This window comes from Palaemon carinicauda, chromosome 15 (genome assembly GCF_036898095.1).
Source record: "Palaemon carinicauda isolate YSFRI2023 chromosome 15, ASM3689809v2, whole genome shotgun sequence".
Classification (NCBI taxonomy): Eukaryota; Metazoa; Arthropoda; class Malacostraca; order Decapoda; family Palaemonidae; genus Palaemon; species Palaemon carinicauda.
In genome coordinates this window covers 130,072,087-130,090,582 of record NC_090739.1, presented here as the reverse complement: position 1 = coordinate 130,090,582, position 18,496 = coordinate 130,072,087, and the positions used below count along the sequence as shown (strand labels likewise).

At 44.2% G+C, this 18,496-nt stretch overlaps 1 protein-coding gene across 2 annotated transcripts in view; it reads left to right on the top strand.

The window, feature by feature from the left end:
* Positions 1–970: 970 nt before the first annotated feature.
* LOC137654745 (uncharacterized) overlaps positions 971–18,496 on the top strand; it is a 79,127-nt gene continuing 61,601 nt past the window's right edge. Inside the window, exons 1-2 of one of the 2 annotated variants that reach the window (XM_068388664.1) lie at positions 1,036–1,073; positions 9,642–9,694. In XM_068388664.1, the coding sequence (XP_068244765.1) occupies positions 9,683–9,694 (12 nt within the window). In that variant the 5' untranslated portion in view covers positions 1,036–1,073; positions 9,642–9,682. Of the gene's footprint in view, positions 1,074–9,641; positions 9,695–18,496 lie in introns of both variants that reach the window. The other variant, XM_068388665.1, reaches the window with a different exon arrangement.

The following is an 18,496-nucleotide window of genomic DNA, read 5'->3' as shown; positions in this document are numbered from 1 at the left end:
TATACGTTCAGCAATTCATGAATGCAAAGTTTCTTAGACTGTCCATTGTATTTGCATAACAATACTTTAGTAGGTTGGCCAGGGCACCAGCCGTCCGTTGAGATACTACCACTAGAGAGTTAGGGGGTCCTTTGACTGGCCAGACAGTACCATATTGGATCCTTCTCTCTGGTTACGGTTCTTTCCCTTTGCCTACACAGACACCGAATAGTCTGGCCTATTCTTTACAGATTCTCCTCTGTTCTCATACACCTGACAACACTTTGAGATTACCAAACAATTCTTCTTCACCCAAGGGGTTAATTACGGCAATGTAATTGTTCAGTGCCACTTTTCTCTTGGTAAGGGTAGAAGAGACTCTTCAGTTATGGTAAGCAGCTCTTCTAGGAGAAGGACACTCCAAAATCAAACCATTGTTCTCTAGTCTTGGGTAGTGCTATAGCCTCTGTACCATGGCCTTCCACTGTCTTGGGTTAGAGTTCTCTTGCTTGAGGGTACACTCAGGCACACTATGTTATCTAGTTTCTCTTTCTCTTGTTTTGTTGAATTTTTTATTGTTTATATAGGAAATATTTATTTTAATGTTGTTACTGTTCTTAAAATATTTTATTTTTCCTTGTTTCCTTTCCTCACTGAGCTAATTCCCTGTTGGGGCCCCTGGGCTTATAGCATCCTGCTTTTCCAACTAGGGTTGTAGCTTAGCATTTAATAATAATAATAATAATAATAAATTGTCTGAAGCTTTTCTGATGTGAAAACTCAAGAACCTTACAGTGTTTATCACATATATGTAATCTATGAAAATGATCTGACACCAAGAAAGGGAAACCACTTTTCCAATTACATAATCTATGATTTATCAATTAAAAGACATTTATGTGTTTTAATGTAGTTATGAAATTTTAAAATATATATCTTGGATGTATAAAATATTTGTTTTTCTTGATAGTAAATGGATTTTTAGATGAAAATATGAATGAATTTATAAAGGTGAATGCATTGTTTACTTTCTACGAATCGGAAAGTTTACGAGACGTTTTTCACGTTAACCATTTTACACTGACATGGGAAAGGTAATGTCTGAAATATTTAATTTGAGTGTCTAGAAATGTTTATTTAGAGAATTATGATAATCATGAACGTAATTTTATTGGAGAAACTTGAATTCTAGTAGCATATGAGGTCTCGTTCTAGAAACCTTTATTTAGGCTATCCTTAGGGGAACCCCCAAACAAAGACCTTTTCGAAACGGGTCTATAGTAGCATTACCTTATGATATTATGTTAATGGGAACTTTGTGTATAGGCTAGAGATATATATTTAATTCCCCATCTAATTGCATAGGTTGAAGGCTAGCCTAAAAATTTTGCTTCGAATTTAGGCCAATCCTACAATGGATCCAATTGGGATGGTTTAGCTCACCGTGCTATGCTAATCAAGTTAAAGGCATGTGACAATTATTTTTGCTTAGAAGTCCGGTAATACCCAGTAAACCTGGTTAGGAAGGCTAATTTAGAGTTATAAGACTGTAGCCCAGTTTCAAACTATCCATGCCTCGTAAAGTGGAGCCCTTGTATATTAGCGGCCAGTTCCTCCTGCATTCTATTAAAAATGGATGTTAACTGACTTGAACTTTCCCCCCAACCTAACCTACAAGCCGTGTCCTTACGTACATATCTAACGGGGGCGGTGACCCCCCTTACACTGCCATATTCTAGGTTAGCCATAATAATACATGCAGGTGGCCGCTATCATACATACACCCCTGTAAAGTATAGGCTTTGTGAATGTTATTGATATGACAAGGTAATCCAGGGAAATATTAAATTTTGGGTACAATATTCATAAATTTATTTTTGCCAACATAATTATTATTATTTATTATTATTATTACTATCCAAGCTACAACCCTAGTTGGAAAAGCAAGATGCTATAAGCCCAGGGGCTCCAACAGGGAAAAATAGCCCAGTGAGGAAAGGAAATAAATAAATGAAGAGAACAAATTAACAATAAATTATTCTAAAATAAGTAACAACGTCAAAACAGACATGTCATATATTAACTATTAACAACAACAAAAACAAATATGTCATAAATAAACTATAAAAAGACTCATGTCCGCCTGGTCAACAAAAAAGCATTTGCTCCAACTTTGAACTTTTGAAGTTCTACTGATTCAACCACACGATTAGGAAGATCATTCCACAACTTGTAAATAATAGTTTGAACCCCATGACTTATACTCGGCGGTTACCAAATAATTTATCTACCTACTTCATAAAAATTCCCTATTTACTTCTTTTGGTCTGATCTATGACAAAAGACACTCCTGAGATCAGATCGTAAAGTCCCTAACAAGTGGTTTTTGTACTGTATTCAAATTTTTTTTCCTATTTTCTGTATTGTTAGTTCTGGTAGTCATTATAATCTACAATCAGAAATTTTTACTGTCATTTGACTTTCTCTTAGCCAGTCTCTTACCTCCACAACTAATATACAAGCTCAACCCATTTAATACTAACGCCTCCTCTGAGTCCATCACACATTTGAAATAATTAATTTTTGGTAGGCATTTAAGAAAGATATTCTTATTAACATCATCCCAGTAAGTTGCCATTTCTCATTTGGAGAAAATAAGGTGTCACTGGTGTATTGCGCTGTACTTTGACCGGCTTTTCTGCCGTTAAATGTTGAAAATGATTATTTTTCAAGTTTCATAAACAATTTAAACTAGAAAATACATCAGAATAACCAATTTATAAGAGTGAAGCTAGTTGGGAAGTAAACACAGGGTTGACACTTAGCCTTAGTTTAAGCCTATGATAATGAAGATCTAAGGGGGATAGCAGGGACCTGTAGCCCCTCCTGGTAGTTAGATCGGCGAAGACACGGCTCCTAAGTTAGGTTAGGTGGGAAACATTAGGTTAGGTGGTGCTCTTGTGTTTATTTCTCTTTAAAATTTGGTTTGTTCCTATACGAAATACAATCCTTTGACATTCATTAGGGCTGTGACTTCAGTGAAGCTGGAAACTGTTCGTTAAGCACAGCTAACTTTCAGGGTGCAAGGAACCCCCACCAACCTGACTGGTAGCGCTCACCTTTACTTTGACTTTGGCATCCAAAGGGTACAAACGTACTTTCCAGTGCTCTCCTTAGAAATTTCATTAAATATATGATACTTTCATCTCTAGCTAAATACATAAATAGATATATTTTTCATACTTGCTATCTTGTGTTTTCTCCATCTCTGACCATTGTTATTGTGGCAAACCACCATTTTATGAGATTTTAGACCCCCTTATATAAAGACAATTATGGGGATCCCAGTGGGCAATCGTGCTTTATTGGTTGGAGAAATGCCTAAAACGAGTGACTTGCTGCTATAATAATGATCAGAAATGCAAAATAAACACAAGATAACCCAGTTGAGAAAATATATGGTTCATGTAAGTGGCTGAACATTAAAGTACCATAATTATCTATGATTCAATAAACGACCCTCGAATGGTTTTTGCTCTGATGTGGCCTGCTACGCAAGCAACATTAATATTACATCACTGCTCTTATGTTCTGGTAAGCGGTACATGTTGAGATGTGCTCGCAAGCCCCGTGGGTCAGTATTTAGGAGATATATTTTAAACTTAATGGTTTTTGCTCCGCCGTGGCTCACTGCGCTTGCATAATTAACATACGTCACTGCTCCTATGTTTAAGCAAGCGTCAGTTGTTAAGCAGTGCTCACAAACCCTGTGGGTCATTATTTCGAGTATATTTTTTTTACTTTCACATGAGCAATAAAGCTATAAACTGAACGGAGAGCGTTTTCATAAAAAAAAAAAAAAAATTAATGTTGTCGAACAATATTCGGGAACTTGTGCTTAAATTTTTGGAAGCACGTAATTGGTTAAAAAAAGACAGCTAATGATTACACCATAAGGTAATGATTGCATCATACAAAAAAACAGAACAGCTGGCAAAAGCAAATGCAAGCAATGCATGTGCAATAACTCCCCATCAGTCTCTCATATGTAAAAATTGGAGTTATATTGAGAAATAGACTTCATATTTTAATCGACCGATACATAGGATATTATGCCCCAGCCCCCATTAAACAAATAGAGAAAAATGCAAAACTACCCCACACTCGTCCATTTCTAATAGCAAATTCCAGTTTTGCTAGTTATTTATTTATCATATATTAACCAAAATTTCTGATTGGTTCACATTTTCCTTCAGATTGTGTGAATTGGTTGCTGCTATATTATGTTGGCTCCATGGTCAAATATGCAGTGGTGTCCCGGCAAGGGTTGTGCCAGTTACATGGAGCAAGTCTGAATCAACTTCAGCAGAGAAACTCTTGGAGGTTTTAGTTGCCGCTAGATCGTAGAAGTCTTCCTGCCTGCGGAGGAGAGTGGTAGAATAACACCCCTGGATGTGTCCACTGTTATTGTTGCTGACGAGCTACTGCCGATTGCTGAGGGTCTGTCTGCTGCGAATTTCTCAATCTTGGTGAGGGAGAAGTGGAGTTGCTCCCCGTCGCTTGATTTGTTGGTTTTGCGCCTTATCCTTCCCTTGTTGAAAAGCTGTCTTCCATTAGGAAGAAAATGAGTAGTTACTGAAGCACAGAACAACCGATTTGTTAGAAGTCAAGTCTTAGGTCCAAGAGATGGAAGGAGTATCAGTGAGTGTTGATAAATGTGGCAGCACCTTGAGTCTTCCCATCAGATGATCACCTCAACAGAATAGGAGAGGTAGCACAACTGTTCCTTATTGCTCTAAAACAACCAGCAAGGCACTGGTAACATCATCTAGGACACCTTTTGTCACTGGAGAAGCTCGTTCCTCACTGGTATCTCCACCAGAGATCGTTTCAATGGTGTCTGAACCGACTGGTCAGCAGCCTATGATTCTCCTCACCTTCAGATTCCGGTGAAACAGAAGTAGGTGGGATGATCTTGAGTGGTGGCTCAACGATGAAAACCTCCCCAAAGGAGTTCCACACAACTCTCCTCCTCCAGAGATGCTGTTGTTCACAGATGCGTCAAAGGAGGGACATGACCCCCTCGGGACTGGGGTCCAAAGACGAAAGGATCCTGCATATCAACTTGCTAGAAATGCGAGCTACCCCTCTAACTCTACAATCTTTCCCAGAGAGTTTGATAAGACACTCAGTAGCATTGATGAGCTTATGTCAACAAGCAGAGTGGGATGGTGTCTCAATCCCTTTGCGATTTGGCAAAGCAGGTACAGTCAGCCCTTGCTTTTCCCGGGTTTAGGTAACAGACAGGCGTGAATAATTGCTGCCCTAGGATGGGATAACTCCTAACCCTACCAACTCATTGCCCATTGCCTACGAATGGTTGATTAACACACTAAGTAATGTACTGCCTAATATTGTTTTTATGTGGTTTCTTTCACATTATAAGTATTTTGCAATTGTATGAAGACTTTTAAACATCTGACTTACCTGGTAGTTATATATATAGCTTAGTCCCGGACGTTACGGCAGAAATTTCAAAACTCGCGGCAATCGCCGATTGGGTAGTCAGGTGTACCACCAGTGCGCCCTCTACCCAGGTACCTGGAACCATTCCAGTCATTCCTCAGATCTTCCTTGCTGCCTTACCGACGACATCGTTGGATTTTTCACCCGCTGTAGCCTGTGTATAATTGCAGTTATCTTGGTGATGTACACTTTGGCTTTCGCTTGTTTGGATTTGTTTTTGGATTTTCTTGAACCACGATTAGATTTTGTTGTTTTGACCCTTGCTTGTATGATCTCTCTTTAAAATATTCATAATGTCTGACTCTTTTTCAACTTTTAGAAGGTGTGTGAGAGGTTGTAAGACTCGGCTTGCCAAAGCGTCTGTTGATCCCCACTCCATTTGTGTGAAATGTAGAGGTAAAGTTTGTGAGTTGGTTGATCGTTGCGATGAATGTGTTATTTTGTCTGAGAGTGAGTGGTTGGAGTATGACCGCTACACTCTTAAGCTTGAGAGGGATAGGATTAGAAGGAGTAAGAGTTTATCTTGTTCTTCTAGATCTAGAGATTGTTCCCCTCCCCGTGTCAACGAACCTATTGATCCTTCCCCTGTAGTGGTAGTTACAGATCCCACTACTGTTACTCCTGATGAACCAACTCTAAAGGACATGATGGTGGCCATTCAAGCCCTGGGCGTGAGAGTTGAGTCGCTCGCAGCGGACAGGACCAAGTTAATGTCCGACGTTAAAGAGTTAAAGAGTGCTAGTGTCAGTGCTAAAAGTTCAGTGAATTTAATCAGTGCAGTGGAGGGTGCGTCTGCTCGGACCTGTCGTTCTCCTAGCCATAGACCTCTTCCAAGCCCCCCAACCCCTGGGAGAAGGAATGTCGAACGGCGAAAAGAACGAGAGGCATTAGCGACCGAGCAGTCGTCCCCTCGAGCGTACCTGTTGACGCTTCACAGGACACTCGCCCTCGCCATGGGAAAGGCTAGGTGAAAGTGTTTTCGTCCTCATTGGATGATGCAGCGCCCAGACGGGCTGGCGTCTCGCATCGAGACCTCTGAAGAGGAAGATTGCCTCTGTCGAACAGCGTCGTGTCATGACGCCTCAGGCTCCAGGTTGCAGCCATTGGAGCAGTCCGGAGTGTTTTCCTTCCTGCTCCAAAGAATGCTCTCCTGCCAAGCGCCCTGTTACGTCGGTAGGAGATAGAAGGATGTCGGAAGCTGTCAAGCGTCCAGCCCCACCGGTTGCAAGACAGTTTTCTGAGACTGGCATAACCTCTGTGCATGCTCCTCTTCCTCCTTCAGATTGGTTTTTGTCCCCTGGATGCTCTGCGCTTTCCTTGAGTGACGTAGAAAGCGATCTTGTTGAAAAAGCAACGTCTCCTGTTTTGCCACAAAGACAAGTTGATCCTAATCTAAGTATACTGCAAGATATGCAGCAGAAACTCTCTTCCCTCATGCAAGTCTATCAGCCTGCGGACAAGAAGAGAGTGGCTCACCAAGACGCCGAGCGTCAGGATTCTCCACACCTTGACGCCAAGCGTCAGAAAGCTGAGAGTCGAGAGGTTCTTGATGACGAGCAGCTTACCAAGCGTCGGGAGCCTGGTAGCCATGACGCCGAGCGTCGTAAGTAGGAACGTCATGCTAAGCGTCGAGAGACTTTTACACATGACGCCGAGCGTCGAGAGACTTACGCATGACGCCGAGCGTCAAGGAGTTGGACGTCGGGCCCCGAATGTAAGAGCCTTGGACGTTGTGAAACCGAGCATCGAGATCGCGAACGTCATAGTTCCGATCGTCAAGATCGCGAACGTCATAGTTCCGATCGTCAAGATCGCGAACGTCATAGTTCCGAGCGTCAAGTGTTGGAACAACGTGACGCTAGGCGTCATGATATTGGACCCCTTGACGCCAGAAGTCAGGATCTTAAGGAGTTGACTCCTAGGAAACAGTACGTCTCTACCTCGATTAGAGACCTGTCGGAAGAAGGGGTCGACGGTCACCTTTCCCCTAGTGATCATTTAGAGGAAGTCTCGGAAGGAGAAGATCGTAAGACCCTTCATCCTTCAGTGGATTTAAAGAAAAAGAAACTTATGAGAGTTTTTACCGAAGTTTTCTAATTATTTTGTTCCTGCTGCTCCTCGTTTCCCGCCTTCAGAGTTTACGCTAGGGAAGGCGTCGAAGGAGTCTCTGTTCACAAAGATGGTGTTGTCTCACTCATCTAAGAGAGCCTTGAGAATGATGGGGGACTGGATGCAATCCAAGAAGAACCAGGGAAAGACTTTTTTCTCTTTTCCCCCAGCTAGATTGGCTTCTAGATCTAGCGTTTGGTACGAGACTGGAGAAGTTCTCTGGTTGGGAGTTCCTGCCTCTGCCCAAGGAGGCTTTTCGGGTCTGGGGGACGCCCCTCGTGGGACAGCCACGAGAAGGACCAAAGTGCTCTGGTCAACGTCGGAGCTTGATCATCTTCTCAAAGGCGTCTTCAGAGCTTTCGAGGTGTTCAATTTCCCTGACTGGACTTTGGGAGCCTTGGGAAAAAAGGTTTATGCTTTGAAGGATGCGAACACTGAAAGCCTCATCCACATTATGTCTTGCATGGACAAAGCCTTAAGAGACAGATCCAATGAGTTGGTGGCCCTTTTTTCGGCGGGTGTTCTTAAGAAAAGAGCCCAAATGTGCTCTTTTTTGTTCAATGGGGTTACACCCATACAAAAGTAGGAATTGCTGTATGCACCTCTTTCTTCCTCCCTTTTTTTCTCAACAGTTGATCAGAGAGGTCTCTTCTGCTTTAGCCCAAAAGGCCACATAGGATTTGGTGTCTAAAACAGCAAGGAAGGTTCTGCCTACTTCCTTCTCAAGCCGCAAACCTAAGGAAGAAGCTCCATTCCCTCAGTTTTCGCAGCCCTTTTGAGGGAAAACTTTCAGCAGGGGTAGTACCAGACCCGAGGGAAGGAGAGTTAAGAGAAGAGGATCGAAACCAGGGCGAAGCAGAGTCTGACTGCATTCGCCTTCAGACAGCAGTAGGAGCCAGACTAAACAACTTCTGGCGAGCTTGGGAGAGGAGAGGAGCAGACCTTTGGTCCGTACAGTTACTAAAGGAGGGATACAAAATCCCTTTCCTAGGGAAACCCCCTTTAGTAGTAACTCCGATAGATCTCTCTGCCAGATACAGAGAGGAGTCAAAGATACAGGCTATGCAACATCAAATGTCTCTCTTATTGGAGGAGGTGGTAATAGAGAGGGTGCAAGATTTGCGGTCACCAGGTTTTTACAACCGCTTATTCCTGGTTCCCAAGAACTGGGGGCGGGTGGAGACCAGTCCTGGATGTAAGTGCTCTCAACGCCTTCGTTCAGAAGACAAAGTTCTCCATGGAAACATCGAAATCAGTCCCAGCAGCAGTAAGAAAGGATGACTAGATGGTCTCTTTAGACCTCCAGGATGCTTACTTCCACTTCCCCATCCATCCGAACTTCAAGCAATACCTGAGGTTCGTGTACAAGGAGGAAGTTTTCCAGTTTCGGACTCTTTGTTTCGGCCTAAGCATCGCCCCTCAAATATTTATGAAGCTGATGTCAAATGTAGCGGGCATGCTGCATTCAAGAGGTATCAGAGCCTCCCTGTATCTGGACGACTGGCTACTCAGAGCTCATTCCTACAATCGCTGCCTGGAGGATCTGCAGATGACGTTGAGGTTATCAGAAGAACTGGGTCTTCTGATACTGTAAACAAGACAAGTCTCAACTGACACCATACCAAGAGATCCTTTATTTGGGGATGGAGATTTGGAGTCAAGTTTTTCGGGCTTTTCCGTCTGCCGCAAAGACGGAGCAAGCCCTGTTGAAGCTTCATTGCTTTCTAGAGAAACGGAAGTGTTCTGTGAGAGAGTGGATGAGTCTGCTAAAGTCATTAGAAGACTCAGGTTTGTATAGTTAGGAAAATTACAAATTCAAAATTTGTGATATTTTATACCTAAACCAACTATGTAAAGTACAATATTGTACAGTACAGTGAAGTCTTAATAGAAATGAAATCTTGTTGTAATGTTGATAGCCAGATAGATAGCATTTTGAAGTTAGAATACATTTGTACGTTCTTGAGCAATAGAGTACTCTCTATTTTCTCTAGTTTTGCTAAGTTGTGATATATTTTCTTTGGCAGTGGTGGTAATAGACGGGGTTCTGTGCTGTGTACTAGTGTTGATGGGAGGTGATGTGAGTAGGAAGTATGATCCAGCATGAAAACTTACCCAGCATAACAAAGTTTATACATTTCCACCCTTTAGTTCACAATCTCTCATAGCTTCTAGTTTTACTTATTAAATTAATATTTTTCTTATGCTAATTTATGAATTTTATGAATAGAACTTACCTGGCAGTTATATATATATATAGCTGAGTCTCTGACTGCGGCAGAATTTAATCGAAAATCGCGGCAACCGCCTTCTGGTGGTTGTGTGGTTAGATGGTTAACAACCCTTACAGGGTGGTACTTGGAATCATTCCCATTTTCTGTTCCTCAGATTATCTCTGCCGGCCGGATCGACAACATCGTTGGTCCGCCTTTCAGAGTTTTTCGGATCGCTTTCCCTTCATCGCCTGTTTGGACTTCGTTTTTGGTGAAGTACACTGTGTTGGGATTTGGCAATCGTGTTGTTTTTGTTTTTTGTCTTTTCCTTTATTATCATGAGTGAGAAAATTCATTATCGTGTTTGTGCGAATGATATTTGCAAGGTGAGGTTGCCGAAACTTTCGGTTGACCCTCACACTATCTGTATGGGTTGCAGGGGGTTTGAATGTGCCTTAGATAATAAGTGCAAGGAATGGGAGGTTTTAAGTGATAATGATTGGTTAGCTATGCAGCGCTATGTGCGCAAACTCGAGATTGATAGAGTTAGAAGAGCTAAATCTAAGTCAAAGTCTGCTAGTAAGCCTAGCTTAGATTTATCTATTGACCCTTTGCTTGTAACCCCTTTGGAAGGTATTCCTTCCCCAAATGTAGTGACTCCTGCCCCTTCTACAGGACCTGTGCCTACGGATGACCCTGGGTATGCTAAATTAGCTGCTGAATTGGAGGCCATTAAAGCATAGTTGGAGGCCTTTAAAGGTAAGAGTGTTGGTGAAATTAGTGCTTGTGAAAGTGCAGTGGAGGTGGCGACTGATCGAATCTGTCATACCCCTAGGTCTAGACCTCTACCAAGCTCCCAGGACCAAGGGAGAAGGTACGTCGAAAGCCGAAAGGGGGTGAGAGGTGCTTATCCTCGGTCAGTCGTCGCCTCAGACAGTCCTGTTGCGATCTCCCAGGCTGCTCTTGACCGCCGTAGGAAAGGCGTGTCGGATATGTTTGTGTCTTCGCCTGATCGTTCTCCCAGACGTAATTGGCGTTACGAATCAAGACCAATGAAGAGAGGGTGGAACCGGGACGTGCAGTCTCGTTCTCCCTCTCCCGGTTCGAGTAGCAGAGACCCTGATCCTTCGGAAGACGATTTCGATGTTCCTGTTAAAAGGGCGAAACAGAGAGTCCTTAGCCCAGTTAATCCTGCTAGACTCCCTGCTTCTTCTGCCAGCGCTCCCAGTCAAGCCGTACGACAACTGCCGTCTTCGGCACCGCGAGAGCCAGCGGAGGTTGCTAAAGCTTTCATGGTTGTTATGCAGGAACAACTTTCATCGTTAGTTAAAGCTTTCAGCCACCCTTCTCAGTCCGTCAGACGTAAGGACGTCTCTTTGCCTGTTAAGAGATCTTCTTCTAAGAGAGATTTTAGTATCTCTCCCAAGAAACCTCTGCGCACTTCGTCGGCCGTACGACAACGTGCACCCTCTTCATCGGCACGCTGCCAGGAATTTCCTTCCCCCCCTCCCGCCGCCAGGACGATACTGCCTCTCGTTCTCGGCGCCGTGACGATTCCGTTTCCCTTTCGAAACACCTGGACGTTACTGCCTCGTTTCTTAGGAAACAGGATGAATGCAGTCTGCATTTTCAAGGCGACGGCAGCCTGCATCTTCAGGACGCTTCCGTTTCTCGTCATCGTGACGATACTGCCTCTCGTCATTGTGACGATACCGCTGCTCGTCATCGTGACGATACCGCTGCTCGTCATCGTGACGATACCGCCTCTCGCCGACTGGATGTTAGCGGCGCTCGGCGCCAGGATTCAAACAGCTCTCGCTGCCAGACTGCTGGCAGCCCAACTCTTCGGGATGTTATCCTTGAGCAGGACCTCGAAGATATTTCGGAAGAGGAAGAAAAACCTGCCGACTCTTCTAGCGATTACAAGGTTCTTTCTCGCTCTCTTTTGGAACTTTATGGGGAGGAATTTCAACCTTCGGCCCCTCGTTCTCCTCAGTCTCAATTTACCAGGAAGAAAGCTACTAAACCTTCGGCCTTCATCAAAATGAAACTTTCAATTTCGGCCAGGAAAGCTCTCGCTAAAGTGGTTGATTGGATGGAGGAACGGAGACAAGCTGTCAAGACCACCTTTTCTTTTCCACCGTCCCGGCTCGCTTCCAAGGCCTAACTTTGGGGTTAGGAGTGCCTTCCTCCTCCCAAGGTGACTTCTCGGCTCTTGTGGACTCGGCAAGAAGGCATGCTTTAAACTCTGCCAAGGTGATGTGGTCCATGTCGGAGCTTGATCACCTCGTCAAGGGAATTTTCAGGGTTTTCGAGGTTTTCAGCTTCCTGGACTGGTCTCTCGGGACTCTGGCCAGGAAGTCTGAACTCCTGGAGGACAAGAAGGACCTGACGAGTATCATGTCCTGCATGGACAAAGATCTAAGGGATGGAGCTAATGAATTGGCTTCCCTTTTCTCAGCAGGGGTCTTAAAGAAGAGGGCCCTTTTGTGCTCCTTCACCTCTAGATCTGTGACTGTTGCCCAGAAGTCGGAGCTGCTTTACGCCCCTTTTTCTCTTCATCTTTTTCCTGAAGCTCTGGTCAGAGATATCTCCCTTTCTCTGGCTCAGAAGGCTACTCAGGACCTTTTGTCTCGGTCGGCTAGAAAGACCTTACCTGTTGCTCTTGCTCCTCTGAAGAAGGAGGAGAAGAAGTTTCAACAGCCCTTTCGGGGAAGAATCTCCTCGAGAGCGGATTTTAGGGGGAGAAGACAAGAGTCAGGGCCAAGGACCAGCAGGGGTGCGTTTAGGCCTCGGTCCAAAAAATGAGATGGAAGTCCTCCAGACTCCAGTAGGGGCAAGACTGTCTCGTTTTTGGCAGTCTTGGGAAAGGAGGGGGGCGGACACCTGGTCCCTCTCAGTCGTCAAGGAAGGTTACAAGATCCCCTTTTTAAAGAAACCACCTCTCTCAAACTCTCCCCTGGCCTTAGTGGCTCAGTACACCGACGCGGGGAAACGAGAGGCTCTTCTGGAGCTAGTCGACCAGATGTTGGTCAAGGGAGCAATAGAGCCAGTTCAAGACCTCGCCTCACCAGGCTTTTACAATCGCCTGTTTCTGGTTCCCAAGAACTCGGGTGGATGGAGACCAGTCCTAGATGTCAGCTCTCTGAACGCCTTCGTGGAGAAAACAAAGTTCTCCATGGAGACGACTCAGTCAGTGCTGGCTGCAGTTCGTCCAGGAGACTGGATGGTTTCTCTCAACCTACAGGACGCTTATTTTCACGTCCCCATTCATCCGTCTTCGAGGAGATATCTGAGGTTTGTGTTCCAGGGCAAGTGCTTCCAGTTCAGGGCACTTTGCTTCGGTCTCAGCACAGCTCCCCAAGTCTTCACCAGACTTATGGCGAATGTGGCAGGCTGGTTACACCAGGAGGGGATAAGGGTCTCCTTCTATCTAGACGACTGGCTGATCCGGTCACAGTCGAAAGAGAAATATCTGGAGGACCTAATGAAAACTTATACGATCATTCAGGACCTGGGACTCATCGTCAACTGGGGGAAGTCTCAGACCGAGCCGAATCAGACTATTCTCTATTTGGGGATAGTTCTGAATTCAGTTCTTTTTCAGGCTTCTCCCTCCCAGGAGAGGCAGACCAGGTGCCTGGACAAAGTCAAAGACTTTTTGAGGAAGCAGGAATGCTCAGCGAAGGAGTGGATGAGTCTGCTGGGAACTCTATCCTCCCTGGAGCAGTTTGTCCCTTTGGGGAGACTGCACCTAAGGCCTCTGCAACACTTCCTCGCAAAGGTTTGGAACAGAAAGATCCAGGAGGACACTTTTTCTTTTCCCATCCCGACAGAGATCAAGGATCTTTTAATGTGGTGGCTGGACCCAGCTCTGTTGGGAAAAGGGATCTCCTTGTTCAAGAAGAACCCCGACCTAGTGTTATTCTCAGACGCGTCCGAGTCAGGCTGGGGAGCAACACTAGGGAACAAAGAGGTCTCAGGTATTTGGGAAGGGAGTCAGGTCAGTTGGCATATCAACAGGAAGGAGTTGATGGCCATTTTGTTAGGGCTCAAGGCCTTCAAGACCTCGGTCTCGGGAAAGACTGTGGAGATCAATTCCGACAACACCACAGCTCTCGCGTACATAAGGAAGCAAGGGGGAACTCACTCCCTCTCTCTGTTCTCAACTGCGAGAGAGCTTCTCCTCTGGGCGAGCGAGAACGAGACCCAGCTGTTGACAAGGTTTGTTCAAGGGCAGAGAAACATCAGGGCAGACATGCTCAGCAGGAGGGGACTCTCAATCCGCATGTCTGTCGGAGCCTCTGGAAGTTGTGGGGCAGACCAGTAATAGACCTTTTCGCCACCGGTCTAAACAAGAGGATCCCGAACTACTGCTCCCTAGTACCGGACGAGGAAGCTGTTGCAGTGGACGCCTTCTTGATGGATTGGACGGGGCTGGACATGTATGCCTTTCCCCCGTTCAAGATCATCAATCTGGTTGTCAGGAAGTTCGCTCTCCTCGATTCGGGACGAATGACCCTAGTGGCTCCATTCTGGCCTGCGAGGGAATGGTTCACCGAAGTGGTAGGGTTACTGATGGACTTTCCAAGAAGACTCCCGGCAAGTCCAGATCTTCTCAGACAACCCCACTTCGAGAGATTTCACCAAAACAGGGGCCCCTCGCTCTCAATCTGACTGCCTTCAGACTGTCGAGAAGCTCGTTAGATCTCGAGGCTTTTCAGCACAAGCGGCGAAAGCTATTGCCAGGGCAAGGAGGATCTCTTCACAAAGAGTCTACCAGTCAAAGTGGGAGACCTTTAGAGCTTGGTGCAGGAGGCGCAAGGTTTCCTCGTCCTCTACCTCTCTGAGCCAGATTGCAGACTTTCTTTTGTACCTCAGGCAGGATGCTAAGCTGGCTGTATCTACCATTAAAGGATATAGGAGCATGCTCTCAACCGTCTTTAGGCATAGAGGCTTAGAGTTATCTCAGAATAAGGACTTGCAGGACCTCATTAGGTCTTTTGAGACAACGAAGCAGGTGCACTTAAGGCCCCCTTCTTGGAACCTGGATGTGGTGCTTAAGTTCTTGTGCTCCAGGAAGTTTGAGCCTATCTCGCAAGCTTCTCTGCGAGATCTGACTAAGAAAACCCTCTTCCTTTTGTCTCTAGCGACTGCCAGGAGGATCAGCGAGGTCCAGGCAATCGAGAAGCGTGTAGGCTTCACCCTAAATGGAGCGGTTTGTTCCTTGAGGTTCGACTTTCTTGCCAAGAATGAGAACCCTTCGAAACCCTGGCCTAGGACTTTTGAAGTCCCTAACCTCACGGATCTAGTAGGTCAGGAACAGGAAAGCCTCCTCTGCCCGGTTAGGGCTCTCAAGGCGTATTTGGCTCACACTAAGAGCGTGAGGGGTGCTTCCAACTCCTTATGGTGTTCAGTGAAGGATCCTCAAAAACCCCTGTCAAAGAACACTTTGTCCTTTTTCCTGAGGGAAACTATTAGGGAAGCCCACCTCTTTTGTGAGGAAGAAAACTTCGCCCTGTTAAAAGTACGGGCTCACGAAGTAAGGGCCATTGCTGCTTCGCTGGCATACCGGAAAAATATGTCAGTTAAGCAGATCATGGACACAACGTTCTGGAGGAGCAACTCTGTCTTCGCTTCTCATTACCTCAGAGAGGTAAGAGTGGACTACGATAAGTGTTATACCTTGGGCCCATACGTAGCTGCGGCTTCTGTATTAGGCAAAGGAGTTACTACCCCCACTCAACCTTAGTTTATGTACTTGTATATGGGTTTGTGTTTTTTTTTTTTTTTTTTTTTTTTTTTTTTACGGTTGTCTGAGGTCCTCGTCCTGTGGTACGGTTCCCTCAGTCCAGATAGATAGTTTATTTCTATTTCTGCAAGGTTAGATGGTTAGCTTTAGTAAGGTTGCAGGTTTTTTATATGGGAAGGTAGTTTTCTGAAGTCTAGTCAAGTTGTTGGTCCTACCCCTTTGACAGACTCGATTGAGTTGTTTGCAGCGTAGCGGGTCTACTCCTGGCTGAACACTCCTAAGGGAAAGCGACTCTAGAGGCAGTTACCTTTAAAGTCAGCTACCTTAGCAGGTAAGGAATCAAGGTGTTTGTTCTCCTACAACTCTTTTGTTGTTTCCCCAACTATGTTTTTTCTGTCTGTTTCCCTCCTCCAAATGTGTGAATCAGCTATATATATATAACTGCCAGGTAAGTTCTATTCATAAAAATGGAGTTTTTATGATAAAACAAAGTTTTATGAATACTTACCTGGCAGTTATATATGTATTTTAAAGCCCACCCACCTCCCCTCAGGAGACAGGTCGGGCAAAGATAATCTGAGGAACAGAAAATGGGAATGATTCCAAGTACCACCCTGTAAGGGTTGTTAACCATCTAACCACACAACCACCACAAGGCGGTTGCCGCGATTTTCGATTAAATTCTGCCGCAGTCAGAGACTCAGCTATATATATATAACTGCCAGGTAAGTATTCATAAAACTTTGTTTTATCATAAAAACTCCATTTTTCTCTGACGTTTATTACCACTCATCAATATACTGAGTGTTGTGTTTATTTATTTCATAACGTCTATTGCCCAGTTGACTATTTATGAATTTTAATTGTGTATTTTACGTTGTATATTCAGAGAGAGAGAGAGAGATTCCAAGCACTTAGCAATAAAATCAAAATTATTTTTACAGCTACGTTTGCTGTATATAAGCTTACAGTACTACTTTAAAGGGTATAGCTGGTGCTTATGTACATGTACAGTATTACTGCATAATCTAAGATTTTGATATTCTCTTGTCTTTTCAAATTATCACTCATAACACTTTTGTACATTCTTTGTTACTATAGTGTACTATTCCTTTTATCATAAATTGGGATTTCATAGTTTCATGTAATTACCATCAGTAGATCTTATACCTAAGGTATTCTTTGCATTTTAATGTGCAATTGCTACCATTTTCATTCCAGTTGCAGTATAGTATAGTAGATTGATTTTAGTTGCCATACAATTCTTTCCAATAATTTTATTCTTTCATTTTCTTTACCATAAGCCTTTAGAAACATTTTGTACACCCAAATACTTTTCTTCCATACACTGGTGCTTTTTTAGACAGTACTTATATATAATTGTCCCTTTTGCAGTTTTCTATGTCATTGCTTCGTTAGTATTTACAGTTGTTACCATTTCATCTTTTTGTAGATCAGAAGGTCATCATAAATAGTCTTGAATATTAGACTTTGACACATTTTTATTTCATTGCTCACCACTTGGTAATAGAATGAATTTTCATTAACCCTGGACAGGTATCGTTCTTGGACACCCCTATTTAGGTATTTAGGGGTCGAGCTCGACCCCGACTCCAAAAAAAATTCAGGAAAATTTTAGTTATGCATCAATCTGTATTGTTTGACTTGCTAAAAATACTTCAAAGAATGGTAAAAACTACTGAAAATATAAATGATAACCATCTACAAAATAACTATTTATTGGAAATATATTAAAAATTTAAGTATACAAAAAAAAGACGACATAAATTTTTAAATATTAAACTTAGCCGGTGAATATATAATAGCTGACGTCTCCGACGGCCCGACAGATCCAAAAACTCGCGAGCGATCGCCATGAAGGTTGCGGGTGTGCCCACCAGCGCCGACTATCGGCCAGATACCGCATATACTTGTCAACCACTCCAGTTCTTCTCTGTCGGTCTTGCCGACAAGTTGGTTCCGCTCGCTTTAGACCTCGAGTTTTCTACCGAATTGGTGAAGTACTTTGTTTTGGTTGTTTTATTGGCGTTCGCTGTGTTGGTGTGTTTCTTCAATAAAACTCTTGAAACCCTTTTTTGGGCTTGTGTTTCTTGTTGATGAATTTGGCTTTGACTTGGATTTTCTCTGGTTGTTCAAAATGGCTGACCCTTCTCCTGTATATCGCAAGTGTGCGAGAGAATGTAACAAACGTCTTCCCAAGGCCTCTATCGACCCTCATACTGTTTGTTCTAATTGCCGGGGTAAATCCTGCCAATTAGGAGACCGGTGTGAGGAGTGCGTGGTCTTGTCGGAATTCGAATGGCTTGAGTATGAAAAATATACTCGTAAGCTCGAAAGAGATAGGGTGAAGAGAAGCTCATCTAGATCTTTGGAATTTTCCTCCTCCCATGCCCCTGAACCTAATCCTTCCCCTGTAGTGGTTATTCCTGAACCCCCTGCTAGCACTCATGAACCGTCTATGCGGGATATGTTTTTAGCGATTCAAGCTTTAGGCGAGAAGGTTGAGTCCTTAGCCTCGGACAGAAACCAGCTAATGTCCGATGTAAAGTTGTTAAAAAGTGGTAAAGCAGAAAATCTAAGTGGTAAAGTGAAAGTGCGCAAAATGTGTTTAGTGTTGCGACCGAGGGTTCGTCTGTTCGTGCTTGTCGCTCCCCTAGTCCGAGACCTCTTTCAGGCTCCCCTGCACCAGGGAGAAGTAATGTCGTAGGACTTAAGGGGGCGAGAGGTGTAAACCAGCGTACAGACGTTCCCTCTTTGGTATCAGACGTTTCTCGTCAAGAACGTCCTTACCATAAGACGGGTGAGACTAAGTTCTCCTCGTCCTCTGACGACTTGTCGCATAAGAAACCTTGGCGCAAGGTATCTAGGCCCTTAAAGCGCAAGTCAGTCCCTTCAG